The following is a 14,844-nucleotide window of genomic DNA, read 5'->3' as shown; positions in this document are numbered from 1 at the left end:
AAATTCGGAAGAACGAACCTTCGGAATAACGAATCTTCGGACTAAAGAGCCTTCAGAATAACGAGCTGTAACTTTTTTTTTTTTTTTTAATGGCTTCCCTTCGCGATCTGCATTTCCCTCTGTCTTTTCTGACGTCACCGCACTTTAATCCCACAGTCGTTAATCTGAATGAGATGAATAAAGGACCGCGTTTTTCCTGTTGTTTGTGTTTTTTGCGTGTGTTTGTGTGTGTGTGTGTGTGTCTGTCTGTCTGTGCTTTGTAAATTGGCGCCAACTATGTCTTTCCTCTTACTTATTACGATATCAGTAACCATTCGCAGCATAATAGTAGTTTTATATCTGCCATTCGTTCTGCTTGGTTGAAACACTTTTCAATTTCAATTTGAACTTGCACAAACAAAAACAAAAACAAAAACAAAAAAAAAAAAACTCAAGAACTTTGTGTACGGCCTGCAAAGTTCTTCGTGATAAAGTTCTTCGTGATAACATCCAGGGCATCACCAAGCCAGCCATCCGTCGTCTGGCAAGAAGGGGCGGCGTGAAGCGAATCTCGGGCCTCACCTACGAAGAAACCCGCGGAGTCCTGAAAGTCTTCCTTGAGAACGTGAAATCATTACCATATGGACTTAATGAAGTTTACTTGTTTGTTTGTTTGTTTGTTTTTTTCCAGCAATTATTTTCTTGTTGTTATTTTAAGAGATTCTTTCATTTTAAGAAAAAACAACAGAAAGAGTTCCCATGAAAATGAATTACGATTTTTGCCGAGTGTTGTCTTTTCACTGGTTGAGTCTCTTCGATTTTAATGATAATGTGATTAGTAGATGTTTGACCTGAAGAATCGCGTTTAATGCGCAATCCACACTCTTCACCTTGTCTCGGTAACTTTACAATGTATAGATCTAGCGCCCTGTAGTCTAATCTAATGATCACCTCACCTGAATAAGAAATGAAGTTAAATCTAGTTCAGGGTGAGATGCTTGATATGAAACTACTCACAGAAAAAGAAGAAGAAGTTTTGATTGTGCTGAAGTGCTTTATGTCGCATAAAGCTTACTCATAACTTTGCGGTTAAACTAGCCGGACAGAAACATAGTCGTACCTGCAAAACTTGATCATACAAAAGGCACAGGCAAATCGAAAGTACTTGTATCCCAGTTAAACAAAACCGGCGATGAAGTGCGCAAACCTGCAAAGCATTGCGAATTATCGCTCACATCTAGATTTGCTTACCAGTGCTTAAAGTGCACGTTCAAGGTTACATTATTATCTTTAGTGAAGGGTTGAATTCATAAATTGACTGGTAGCAGATCAAAGCAGATATTTCATCGGACATAGAATGAAGTATCACATAAAAATAATTGATGCATTTTTAATTGTTTTGCCCTCATTTCTGCACGAAATTATCTCTTGATATAAAATTGAAAAGAAGTACTTGAATCTGTCGCATTATAATTATAACAACACATAATCATGGCTTCTTTTTTAGGAGAAGGAGCAGAACTTGCGAAATTTTTCGACCAAAAACATTATTTTTTTGAACTCTTCAAAAGCACAGGAGAGTCATGATGTGAAGGCATCATAGTATTAATCCTCATGTAAGTTAATCACATGATTGTGCTCGCAACTAATGCCGCTGTTAGTTGAAAATCCATAAATTCATCATGACGGTTATGTTTGATATTCTGTCTTTCGGTGCGTTTGGTTCAGAGTCCACTTTGATCTGAAATGACCTTATCCTCTATTAACTACTTAGAGCAGCGCAACATCACCAAATGAAATAAACGTCCTTCAGCTGTGTAAACACACACAGAACTTCACTAGGTGTTTTGTTTTGTTTTTGGTTTGGGGATTCGTTTGAATTCTGAAGTGATCTGAGAGTATACCTTGCCATCCACAATTTAAATGTTAATAGGCAAAGAGTAGGAACAGTGGTATCTTTACTCTTCCTTTCTCTCTCCTCATCTCTCTCTCTGTTCCTCTTTCTCTGTTGTAAACAATATATGAATAAATTATATCATGATTTATATAATATATATATTGAAACAAAGAAAGGGAAAACTGACCAGAAAAAAATAATAAATCCCGATTTTCTTTGCTCAAAGTTTTATATATATATATACATATATATATATATACATATATATATATATATATATATATATATATATATATATATACTAGTATATATATATATGTGTGTGTGTGTGTGTGTGTGTGTGTGTGTGTGTATGTATCAACTGTGTATGTGTATACCATGCATAGCAGATACATACTGTAGGAGCGGTCCAGTTGATAAAATACATCAATAATTTAAAACTTAACAAAAACTTTAGAATTTTAGAACTGAGTTCATGTTTCCTAGGGAACAGACATCAATCTGTAGTCATGGTATATATCAAACTCAAATTCAGAGACAGTCTATTCTTGAAGGAAGCAGAGGATTTATTTCACTTTGATCTCTTTAGTTCTGCTGTCATCTTTTAAGATGTATCATCCCCAGTTTTATGACGCCTACATTTCAGACTTCTGTCATCAAATTATTTGAGCATCATTAGATAGCGTGGGTTTGTCAATTCTTGCCAGACACCATCAAAGATTATGCTTTGTCAATTTCTTTTCAAAAAAAAAAACAAAAAAAAAAATATATATATATATATATATATATATATATATATATATATATATATATATCCATTGAAAATGAATGCGTCCAAGACGGTCGAAGATTATCATTTAAAGTGAGGAAGCAAAGAAACAAAAGGTATTATTATACCCTCCTGGAAGAGGTTCATCTGATTGGTAATTCTCTAATTAAGGCGAAATTTCTTTTGTACACAACCAAAGAAAACTATTTACCTTGCGTGAGCTTTCGCCTACTGTCTGTAGGCTTCATCAGACTGACGTTGACTCGCCATAGATGGGGTGTAAGCAGTCGTACAGTCTTACAGTAGGCAGTCTTACAGACTGCCTACACCCCATCTACGGCGAGTTAACGTCAGTCTGATGAAGCCTACAAATAGTAGGCGAAAGCTCACGCAAGGTAAATAGTTTTCTTTGGTTGTGTACAAAAGAAATTTCGCCTTAATTATTATACCCTTCTAGAAACAGGACGAGAACACAAATTGTTTCAAAATCTCAATACCTGTAATATGAACAATCACTATTTGTACTAATCATACTGCAAACTATTCAAAGTTCCTGATATACTTTGAAGCTTATCTTAATTCATCGTAGAGATCATGCAGAAATCAATATGTGACACAAAAATTATTAAGAAACATCGTGTTATCTCCAAATTGCGCATAATTTCGTTCAATGTCATTGCTCTGATTTGACTACATGGATCTTTATCAGTGCGCTTGTCTCATGTACCTCAAGAAATAACGAATGCTGCCTTTGGCTGCTTCACTGTAGTGAGAATTAAAACAAGGCTAACTCAACTTCGAGTTATTTCACCAATAATAATCTACGAACAGTCGGAGTTCACTGCAGGATGCAGACGCCCTCTTCGGCAGACCAAGTGAAACCATTCTTGCAAACGGGGCACTCGACCGTTCCGCAGTCAGACAATTCGACGCAGATGGCGTGATCCGGTGCGCCGCAAACAACCATGCCTGCATAGACAGAAAAATAACACAATAATGCATTGTGCTTTGTCGCTGACATATTTTTTATGCACTGAAAAACAAAACAAACAAGCACTCACATTATAAGTTAAACAGCAGTTTGGTAATAGAAATGATACGTCATAATGAATATCAGTCAGCTGTTCATAAAATGAATACCTGAACACACACGCACACACACACTCACACACCCATATTGATAAAAATATTACACACACTTGTATATTATACAGTGTACATGTGTGTGTGTGTGTAAGTAAAAAAAAATATATAAAAAAAATAAAAATCATAAAAGGGTGTGTGTGTGTATGTGTGTGAGTGTGTGGCGTGTGTGTGGCGTGTGTGAGGGTAAAATAAAGGAGATATTCCCTGCTTTTACTTAATGTTTCACTGAATATAATTAAAGAGCTATTTATATAGAAACTGAACTAACGATAAAGACATACTGAGCTTTAGAAAGGTTTCCTTTTCTGATGCTACTCTCCGGTGTGTAGTCCCATCTTTATCTTTATGGACACCCAGAGACTCCAACTCTCCCGTTTTCGACGGGAGATCTCCCGCCGAAAACCCATTTTTGCAAAATCTCCCGTTCTCCCGTTTGAGATCTAATTTCTCCCGCCCTGGCTCTTTGTCTCCCGTTGGAAGGGATTTCTTACTTATTTCTATCGTATGTTCAAAAAATAAGCCTTAGATAGCACAAGAGAGCATCTGGAACCCTAGGAGCTTCGCACTTCGCACACATCAAGTTCGAGTCTCCCGTTTGCTAGGGGTTTCAGGCGGGAGAATCTCCAGATCAGAAGGTGCTTTGGGTTGGAGTCTCTGGACACCCCATGTTTTAAATAGGCTTTACATTGGAGTCCAGTGGATTATGACTCCTACGGATAAGCGCTTCGCTTTCCCTAGGGACAGTTTAGAGACTATTTGAACCAGTTCAAAACTTGATGGAGACCACAGAGATCAGACTAGAGAGTTCGCCGACATACCGTTCAAAGATCTGTCATATTATTTGTTTCTTTTAGTGGTCTTTAAAAGGTCTTGCCCTACGTGGAATGGAAGTAATATGTATTTAAAATCAAAATCATTCGAAAATTGACATTGATGCACTGACACTGTGCAGGAAATTGACACAGGAGATTTTCTCGTAAGTGACTTATTTTCTTTAACCCACAGCTTACAGGATGCGGAAATCCATAACATTTTGGGGAAATACGTTTTTTTTTTTTCTCTTGTCAGAGGCAACTTGAGCTAGTAAATTTGGAAATTGCTATAGCGTGAACAACAGGGGGCTGTCACGGTGCCAAATTTTTATTATGGGTAATTATTTTTCGATGTTTTTTACTCTCTCTCTCTCTCTCTCTCTCTCTCTCTCTTTATTCTTGCACCATTCTTTCTTTCCTGCCAGTTTTCCTTCTTGTCTGCAGTTTCAAAAGAATAAAGACCATGGTCATAAAATATTACAAAAGCAAAAGGAAAACAAAGTTTGTTATGCTTAATAGCTTACAGCACACACACACACACACACAATGCCATAACCCCCCCCCCCCCCCACCAAAGTAATGAAAAGGCAGGGTAGTTATGGAGCTTATAAGATTTCTCATGTTTTCACGAATCAGTCATAATCGGTAACATACATAATGCAAACTATTACGAGGCGATAATGTAACGAGTGGCCGCCAGGTGAACTGAATAGTGTGTACTACATGTATGTTGAAACCATCAACTGAGGAGCCAAACGAATGCTGAACCTGGTATGTTCAAAGTCTGCGATTCCTTTTATTGGGAACCTCTGTCAGCACATTAGAGATTAAGAATGAAATCAACTGCCATTATTGGCACCGCTTCTACATCAAGATAAAATATTATACTGCTTCAAAAGGAATCCTCACAGCATGTCGAACTGTGCCAAAGCGGATATTGCCCGAGGCATGCCCCCCCCCCCCACAAAAAAAAAAAAAGGCAAGACAAGAGAAAAAGAAGGTAAGAAGTAGAACATAAAGCAACGGAAAATAGACAAAACAGATCAACGCTGCCAAGACATTTTTGGTGGAACAAAGTGAAAAATGTAAACAAGTTGAAGAGCATGCGTGCTTTGTGATCCACTAAAAAAATGAGCCAAATCAGGCCGGGGAGCGGCCGCTTTTCCTTATTTGATATTGAATTCGCGTTATTTTTTTCTATTCCTCCGCTTCAATGCGGTGCATCACACGATTCACAAAAGAATTTCTGTGCATAGATATCGCTGGTTTAAGAGCAACTAGACTGGTCCTTGAAATTAGTGTTTTAAATATAAAATCCACCTTCATTTCTTTTTAATCCGTCACGAGCGCGACAAATGACAAGTAGAAAGAATTTCTTCGTGAATAATACTGGCAAAGACCACCAGGGCCGTGTTAAGTAAAAAAAAAAAAAAAAAAAAAAAAAAAGAAAGGAAAAGGATGAGATCAAAGATAAGTCATAAAATCAAACGTAAGTCAGGTATCAACCAATAAAAGTGAGTATTATGTTTGATGTTCTGACTTGCGTTTTATATCAACTTTTATGCAGCAGGGCACATGTGTCTGTCAAACGGCCAATCAATGCAAAATTAATGCTGCGAATACCGGTAGGAATCAGAGGGCGCTCTTTACATTAATAATGTGCTGATTGTAAGTTTGGTATCACCCAGGGGTTAGAGGAGGAAGGTGGTCGCAACAACGTTTCCGATCGGAATACATGAGACAATGTTCTGCGGGGACTAAAGTGTGTTAGGTTTTGCAAAATTCTACTTCTGCAGAATGTCGACCCCCTGACATTTTCTTCTCTGTTTTTATCCTGAATTCTTTTTTACTTATTTCGGTCAGTGTCAGTACTCTCTGCTTGAACAAGGATAAAATATTCATGTTTACGGACTCCTTTCGATACAACAGTGAATCCTTTTGATCATGATTGTGTCGTTATCTTTCTTTCATTTTTTTTTTCAATTGTGACTGGGTTCAATATCTCCAGTTTTCACTTCCCTTGGTATTCTAAGAACGCGATGGTAACTAAGAACTTACATAACAAAGAACCTACATGTACCAAAAAAAAAATTTTGTCACAAACGCAAACAGAAAAACTGACCAGAAATGAATATAATTTACTTGTGGAAAATTGAGCATTGAAAATTTAGGGCTTCTGGGACGAACACTGAACTAGGGCTTTCTACAGTTCAGTCGGTAGAGCACCGGGCTAGCTCCGGAGGTCTCGGGTTCGAATCCCGATGGATTCCCATTTTCTTTGCTCAATTTTCAAAATAAATTTTGTTGAACAAAATGAGAAAAAAAAATCTATACCTCAAGTAAATGAACCATCCAAGATATCAGTACATTATCTTTGCGTCACTTCTGACAAAAATTTAATCTACCCACTACTTAGTTAATATCTGAACCCAGTTTGAAGATCTCTGCATTCCCGTGGAGAAGTACAACCGGTTGCCGCGGACTGACGGGCGGGCGGAATATGCTCTTCCCAATTTCCATTGTTGCTGTAGCCATTGTACTTTGCTCCGCCTCTGCGGAGCAAAGGGTTAGGGGGTCATCCTATAGGAACTAGGCACCCGCGAGTTGTACGACCCGCGAGCTAGAAATGGGAAAAAGATCGCTGGGGTCATACATTTGGGATTCATACAGCTCATGAGCTAAAACACCAAGTGGAACAGGTCTACGAGCTAGACACCAAGTATAAACAGGCCCACGAGTTAGACACTATAAGCAATATTTCATAGTGTCTAGTTCGTAGGTCTAGATGTCGATCTCGAGGGCCTTATTCACTAGTTTCTGCCTCATGGGCTTTACGACTCGTGAGTTGTATAACTCGTGGCCTGTGTGACTCGTGGGTATACTGACTCGGGCACCGTATGACTCGTGGGTGTCTAGCTCATGACGTGCACCCTGTCTTTGTGTATGACTACGTATTTGAAGAACTAGGTACATGTATTTGATTACTACATAGACGACAAAGTGTAATGTCGATGTGTGACACGAGTATTTATTGAAACTCAGCGGATCTGATAAAAAACTGTACTCATGCCATTGCTCTCAAACGCAGTCCCCTCGGAACTGATGTGATGAGAGATTTACATATTTTTAAGGATATAACGGCAGTGAATATGCATAGCTTCCCGGCAGTGTTTTACAGTGTATTAATTTACTACTCTTATCAGAATGTGTTACGTCGTCACAAGACTAACGCAACTGTCGAAATTAATGTCAAAATCAATTTCGGCAGAATAATTAAATTATCCAAACGAGTGCCTTCCTTGGTATTCAGCGAACAGAAATGTTCCCTTTATCTTGTACTTGAGAAGAACGCCGTAATTCCCTGAAACGGAGAGCACATAACCCGTATATTGTATGTGTTTCCATTGAAATGGTAAATACTTATGCATTTGCATGGTGATCTCATCAAAATTACATTATGTATATATGCATATATATATATATATATATATATATATATATATATATTATATATTGTGAGATATGAGAAAGAAAGGAGAAATCAGTGCGTAGCTTTGACATCATTATTCCTCTTACTGTTCCTCTTTTTCGGAATATAGATATATATATATATATATATATATATATATATATATATATATATATATATATATATATATATATATGTAGTGATTTTAGAAATGTCTCCACCTAGAAAGTCTATCCATTAAGAAAGACATAGCAGGGGAAAGCAGCGTACGCACTCACACGCGTGATAATGATAATTGTTGGCTCGAGCTCTCCACTTCGGTTTAGCAGCAACCGGCCAATTGCACAAAGATAATGCTCCACTCGTTTACTATGGGCGGAGTCTATTTAGAGCGGTAATTTGAAGCACTGGATTCGTTTCTAACCTATATTGCAACCTCCGAAAGCATACCCCTGTAAAACACTAGTATTTTGCTCTTCCGTCCATCAGATTGTCACGAGATTTCTACAGATGGATGAAGCACGAGACTTTATGATCATGCCGAAAACAGAAAATCAATTTGATAAGTTAATGTCAGATGCGATTTTCTCGGCTGAGCTGTGTGTTTTCGATTTTTGGCTCCTTTCGTCGGAGGCTGGTAGTGGCGAGCGACAATTTTGTTTTTCAGTCTCTCCTTTTTTTTCCCCGATGTGCCGGGAATTTCCCTACAGAAGACCACGATCTAATGTCTCGTGCCCGACACAATGTGTTCCCTCTTTGAGCCCTATTCACGGCAACTATTTCAGCTGCATGAACGTGTTTAATCAAAATCATACTCAAGAGGGGTGCCTATAATTGAGGTCAGAGGTTTACGCACTTCCAGCCGTGCATGCTCACAATAAATCGTGAACATGTTTTTTTTTTTGTTGTTGTTGTTGTTGTTGTTGTTTTGTTTTCATTAGGCCTAGTATAACCACATTTTTTTTTCTTTTAACCAGAATGTACCTATTATCATTCGCTCCTTCCAAGAGTAGAGGTATTTTATTGTCTCGCCTCCTCTAGTGCGCCATCGCATTCAGACCTGACTGACGAATATGATCACATTCTCAGTACGTGTAGTCTACATGTATAATGTTTTCAAATACAAATGGGACGAGAGAGAGAAAAAAAAACCCACGAAGTCATTCCTCAGTCAACCTTCCTTTCTGCTATTATCATTATCAGGATTCAAAGTGGAACTCTGTGAAGGTGTGGAACTGGTTTATACATATCCGACTTAAAGTTCAAATTTGCCTCAAGTGTACATATGGATTGACTAAATGTAGTAATATTCAGGAAAGAAGACATGAGTGAAGTAGAGGAAGAAGCTTGCTTGATGAGTAGGCTACAATAGTTGGTGATATAACTGCAGAACAAGGATATCAAGAAAATTTGAGGACAATTCCACAGAATGCCTTTTTTTCATGAAAAATACACATAGTCCTTTGACTAATTTTTACTGACATAGGGTAAGGGTAATGTTAGGTGTACATCACGAACCAGACACCCTATACAAGTCATAATACAGCCCACGAGCTTGACAGTAGTGAACAAGTCCCACGAACTGTACGGTCCGCGAGACTGATTCCAGGCCGTATTTGCCCAATGTCTCTCATGGTATTCTTTTACTCAGTGTCTACAGCTCGTGGGCCTGTTTCACTTGGTGTCTGGCTCGTGGGCTGTATGACTCGTGAGCTGTATGACTCGTGAGCTGTATGACTTGTGCATGGGTGTATGACTCGATCGTGGACCCTTTTTTCAATATAAAGCTCCTCGTAAGCCGTATGACTCGTGGGTTTTTAGCTCGTGAGACAACCCCTATATCATACCCCCTGTTTCTGAAAAAAGAGTCAATAATGGCGCTTTCATAGAGCAAGAAAGATAATATTTTGCGGAATTTTCTTCAATGTTTTCTTTATATCGTTGTTCTGAGGTGACGTCAACGATGGCGACATAGGAACTTTAAAACTTCATATCTCGAAAACGGATTTTCCGAATTTTCTCAAATTTCACAGATGTATTCTTTTGATATTGCTGCATTCACTCAATCCATCACATTATTTTTTTTTTTGGATAATGTCCCCTCTAATGTGAGCTTGCAAGTCATACATTTCTATAATCCGAGTGCAGATGGCCACTTCAAACTTTTTTACCAGAGAGAAAATTGTGGAGGAAAAAATCCGATGGTCTCGGGTTTGAATCCTGATGAAATCACATTTTTCTTTGCTCATTTTTTTTTCCCGTTTTTGTTTCACACTAAAGAATATTTGAACTAAATTGGGGTGGTATCTCATTTCAACCTTGCAAAATAATCCAACCCACCGTCGGGGCAGAAACAGCCAGCACTGGCGGCTCTGTCGCAGCCGATGTCTTCGGGCATGGCGCATGACGGGGAACCGCAACCGGGCCCGGCTTGGAGATAGACCAAGTTGCCGGGGCAGTCTAAAGCTTGGGCGTGGCCACTTCCTGCAAAGGATAAAAAAGTTCTCATCAACTATTTTCAATTCCTACTCGAGATATTCTACTGGTGAGTCAAATAAATGCACTTGCTCCATACGACTATACAATTTCGCGCTCTACGAACAATAAATATAGCATGGAGTAAATAACAACAACAATAATAATAATAATAATGATAATAATAATAATAATAATAATAATGATAATAATAATAACAATGATAATGATAATAATCACAATCATAATTATAATAATAATAATAATAACAATAATAATAATGATAATAATAATAATAATAATAACAATAATAATAATAATAACAATAATAATAATAATCATAATCATAATCATAATAATAACGATAATAATAATAATAATAATAATGTCTTATTTACCCAGGATATAGCCTCTCCAGTGTTGCCACTGCTCTACCAGAGGGCCCTGCCATTATTATTACCCTAGCGTTGCCAGGTACACATTTATACACCTGGGTCGAGAGGGACACGGTGGGTGAAAACATCTTGTCCAAGCACGTGTAAAGCACTGGGCGGGCGTCGAACCCGTGTCCTTCGATTGGGAGTCGGGAGTCTTATCTACTATGCCACAACACCCCCCCCCCCCAATAATGTTATATTGATGTAGTGGCATACCACTTCATTTACAAGCTGACTGTGATAAATAAAACAAGATTAAGCAACCAGGAATGGTAGCAGGTCCATCGATATTAGAATTATTTTTTTTTTTAAGTTGAAATCTAAAAGCAATTGGCACAGCTCTACATGTTTTTCAACGAAACAGTGACAGTGGTCACTGTCACACTTCATTTCTACATTACCGACAAAAAAAAAAATGCCTCAAATTACGCATTACAAACCTATAGGGATTTTCAAGACGGTCGCTTTAAACGCTCTACTCTTCTATTATGGCTAATAGTCTCTGTGGGCTTGATCTTTAATGTATTGATTGATCTAGGCTTTTTATTTTTAGTTTTCTTGTCGCTTTCCTCCTCTTTCTGTTTCCTCTTTCTCCCTTTTTTCCCCTTTTTGCCCACATAGTACAAGCGCAGTCTTTTGAGCAGGTACTTCCATTTTTTTTTAACACAGAATGTATAAATATGTTTGTATGAAAAATTCAATTCAATTCAAAAGTTTATTTCATTTTTTCGACAAATGCCTCACTTTGTAATGATTACTGACATGTACATGCCATTCCTTGCTACCTATGCACCATTCCTTAAAATGCATGTCGAATTCATACCTTTTGTACATTCTGTTGAAAGAAGTGAAAATAAAAAACCTTTGAATTGAAAAAAAAAGACAGTGACATCATATAGCTTCATGTAACTTGTACATACATGAAGTAGTAACGGTGTCATTGTTTCGAGAAAACGTGCAGCGAAACTGTAGAATTTAATGATTTCATTTTCTTTCTGTGTTAACGTCTGATTTTCTTTAAACATCTGTCGTTGTGTTTATTTCAGCTTCACTCCTCATTTGCGCTCGCACGTGTGTGTGTGTGTATGTGTGTGTGTGTGTGTGTGTGCGTACGTGTGTTATTAGCCAGCTGTAACATGGAGTGGCGTGCCGCTTTAAGAAGGCGAAATTGTTAAATTTCAAAATTCCCCGTCCGAAATGTTTTCACTGTAGAACATCTTTAAGAAGGCGAAATTGTTAAATTTCAAAATTCCCCGTCCGAAATGTTTTCACTGTAGAACATTTTTCAAATCTTACCGATCTAGAATCATGGCACAATCTATTTCATCCGGCTGCTCCTTACCGAACTTTATTGCCATTATGTATAAATCGGTTGTTTCTTTGTCGAGGCGAGCTTTATGATAATGGTGGTTGACAACAACCAAAGTAATAAGTAATACATGTACTGTGAATATGTCACCACACATCTCTCGATTTAAAAAGTTAATATGTACTCCATCAGCTGAAGCACTGCGGTATTCTCTACAAGACTCAATTTCAATTTCAATTTCACATTTCTCACAAATAACACAGAGAAAAATATATGATTATACAATATAAAAATTGTACAAGACATAAATTAAAGGATACTTCACTGGAATGTACAATAGTTTGTCTCATTATAAACACAAAGGTCAATACACATTAGAGTTGAGCTATGGTCATAATGCGAGAAATATGGGGCCTGCGTAAAAGCAAGCTTGTACAGCCGCAGGTCCAGTGATAAATCAGATTATGGAAATCATATGATATACAGATTTTTTTAGACCATTTATGACTGGAGGAACCGATTAAAACAAAGAAAACCAAAACCCGATCGAATAAATGTTACTAAATAAAACAAAGAAAGACTCTTGAAGGTCAACCTTGAGGTGCCTGCAAGTTTGAATCCGCCCTGGTGGACAAAAGGTGTTAACGTTCCTCTTCATATTACACAGATGCAGGAATCGGTGTGGCTAATTATGACGGCCAGACATCTCTCGAAGATCAGCGGGAAGAGCAGTGCAAACACTTATAAAAGCATTATTGCATTGTATTATGTCCCTGTATAGCGCCACTGTAAGATTCAATCACCAACAGTACCCGCCTTTCGCTTCCCACCTCCCCCATTTTTGTCTTGACCTGTTTTGTTGTTGAACTTTTTCATGTATATACGGCACACCCCTCAGATTAAAAAAAAAAAGAAAATAAGAGCAGCTATAGCATACTCAAATTTAACTCGATTCACACTTCTTCTTTTCTGGATATGTGCACAAGTGCATATTTATAGGTTCTGCTGTTATCAAAAGTTTGATGTTTGAAGTCGCTTAAGAAATGACAAAGGGTGTGGGAGATTGCTTTGTTGTTCTTGACTTTTTGTTTGTGTGTTTGACCTTCAACTTTGGGAAAGAAGTTGCAATGATTTTGCAATGGAAGACATGTTAAAGTAAACACATCAGACTAAGAGCGATTCAGGCAGAAAATCTGTCAGTCAATAATGCTGTTCCATATCAGAATTCCCAGTTTCTTGCCGAGGATATTCCATTTCTACACATCATGAATGCTTGACATGCTTAACACCAAACTGAAGGAACTAATCAGATCGTGCTTCGTCAATCCTCATGAATAAAATGTGCCCGAGTAGGACCACAGGTGTGGATCATTTCGTGCAAAAGTCATTTGATTTGAACTGAGATCACTGTACTTTCAAAAGGGGACAATTTGGATAGGAAGACCAATTTAATCGTCATTTCTTGTATCGGCATCGCGTAATGCTCGGAAAATGAAATACTTTTATCCTGTGTACACTTGTTGAAAACCTCAAGGATAGACACAGAGTTAACACATTTAAAGTTTAAGATTTTCTCAGTTAGGGCTTCTGTTGAATCCTTTGAATTGCCTTCTACAAGTCTACAACTTACTGGGCGTCATCAAAGGTAATTCATGTATTAAATTTAATACATCTAATTGGATTGTGTAACCGCCAAACGTAATCTGACGCAAATTTAAGCCAACACAAAGATTTGTCAATAATCGAAGGTGACCGTCTGAATACATACTTGTTTATATGTAGCGTGTATACACATTATAAAATATGCATTGATGGTGAATAATGTTCAATATTTCTTTGCCAACTCGAATTTTGAATGATTTCTAGAGCGCTTCAAAGCTATACGACTTGATTTGATCTATGCATTCTGTGGTGTAAAACAAGAAGCAAATGATAGAGTGTACAGACATAACGAGTGATATGAAATTTATGGACGAACTCCATTATGTTAACATTTTTGACATATACTGAATGCATAAATGAACGCTTGTAAGTACACATGCATAACAAAAAGATATAACATTCATTCATACTCCAAAGCCTACATCCAATACTTGTAAAGTTAAACAGTTATTACAACAAAACTGATAAAGCACAACCGACCTGTCGTGCGTCCAATGTGTGAGAGAGCACAACATAAGGACAGGATGACCGCTGGAGCAATGGGCAACTTCATCTTTCGATCTGGGTATCCTACGAGCGATTTCAGAAACTATTACTGCCGATGTTAAGTGGTGTCGTTATCAGTATTGACGTCTCTTGGTTGTGAATGTGCGTGATAAGGCAAGTTCAGAGCTTAGAGGGTTAGAGCTGTGCAATTGTGTTGAAACAGGGAGGCCACTGGCCGTTTATAAAGTGTTCAGAACGACCTCTTGATATTTACTAACTTTGGCGGATGCCTCCCAGAGACTCCAGTAAGAATGATGGATGGGCGAGTCCTGAAGTTGCCGGTAAACATGATAACATGAATATTCTTACACGTGAGGGCGTGATGGATCTGACTGTGAAACTA

General features: G+C 37.8%; 1 protein-coding gene across 1 annotated transcript; it reads right to left on the bottom strand.

Moving 5' to 3' along the window:
* Window positions 1–3,483: 3,483 nt before the first annotated feature.
* LOC140228312 (mucin-6-like) lies at window positions 3,484–14,508 on the bottom strand. Its single transcript, XM_072308541.1, has 3 exons — window positions 14,436–14,508; window positions 10,413–10,556; window positions 3,484–3,614 (listed from the first exon to the last, which is right to left on the bottom strand). The coding sequence occupies exons 1-3, from the start codon at window positions 14,506–14,508 to the stop codon at window positions 3,484–3,486; spliced, it is 348 nt and encodes a 115-aa protein (XP_072164642.1).
* Window positions 14,509–14,844: the final 336 nt, after the last annotated feature.

This window comes from Diadema setosum, chromosome 1 (genome assembly GCF_964275005.1).
Source record: "Diadema setosum chromosome 1, eeDiaSeto1, whole genome shotgun sequence".
Classification (NCBI taxonomy): domain Eukaryota; kingdom Metazoa; phylum Echinodermata; class Echinoidea; order Diadematoida; family Diadematidae; genus Diadema; species Diadema setosum.
Note: the sequence above shows the minus strand (reverse complement) of the source record. Positions and strands in the feature narration are given on the sequence as shown.

What these genes read in the sequence shown, in the direction of transcription:
- LOC140228312 (XM_072308541.1), bottom strand. Translation starts at nt 14,508, where the DNA reads ATGAAGTTGCCCATTGCTCCAGCGGTCATCCTGTCCTTATGTTGTGCT. An exon ending in ACACATTGGACGCACGACAG is followed by an intron (nt 10,557 to 14,435) that starts GTCGGTTGTGCT and finishes TATCCTTTGCAG; the next exon opens with GAAGTGGCCACGCCCAAGCT. An exon ending in TGGCTGTTTCTGCCCCGACG is followed by an intron (nt 3,615 to 10,412) that starts GTGGGTTGGATT and finishes CTGTCTATGCAG; the next exon opens with GCATGGTTGTTTGCGGCGCA.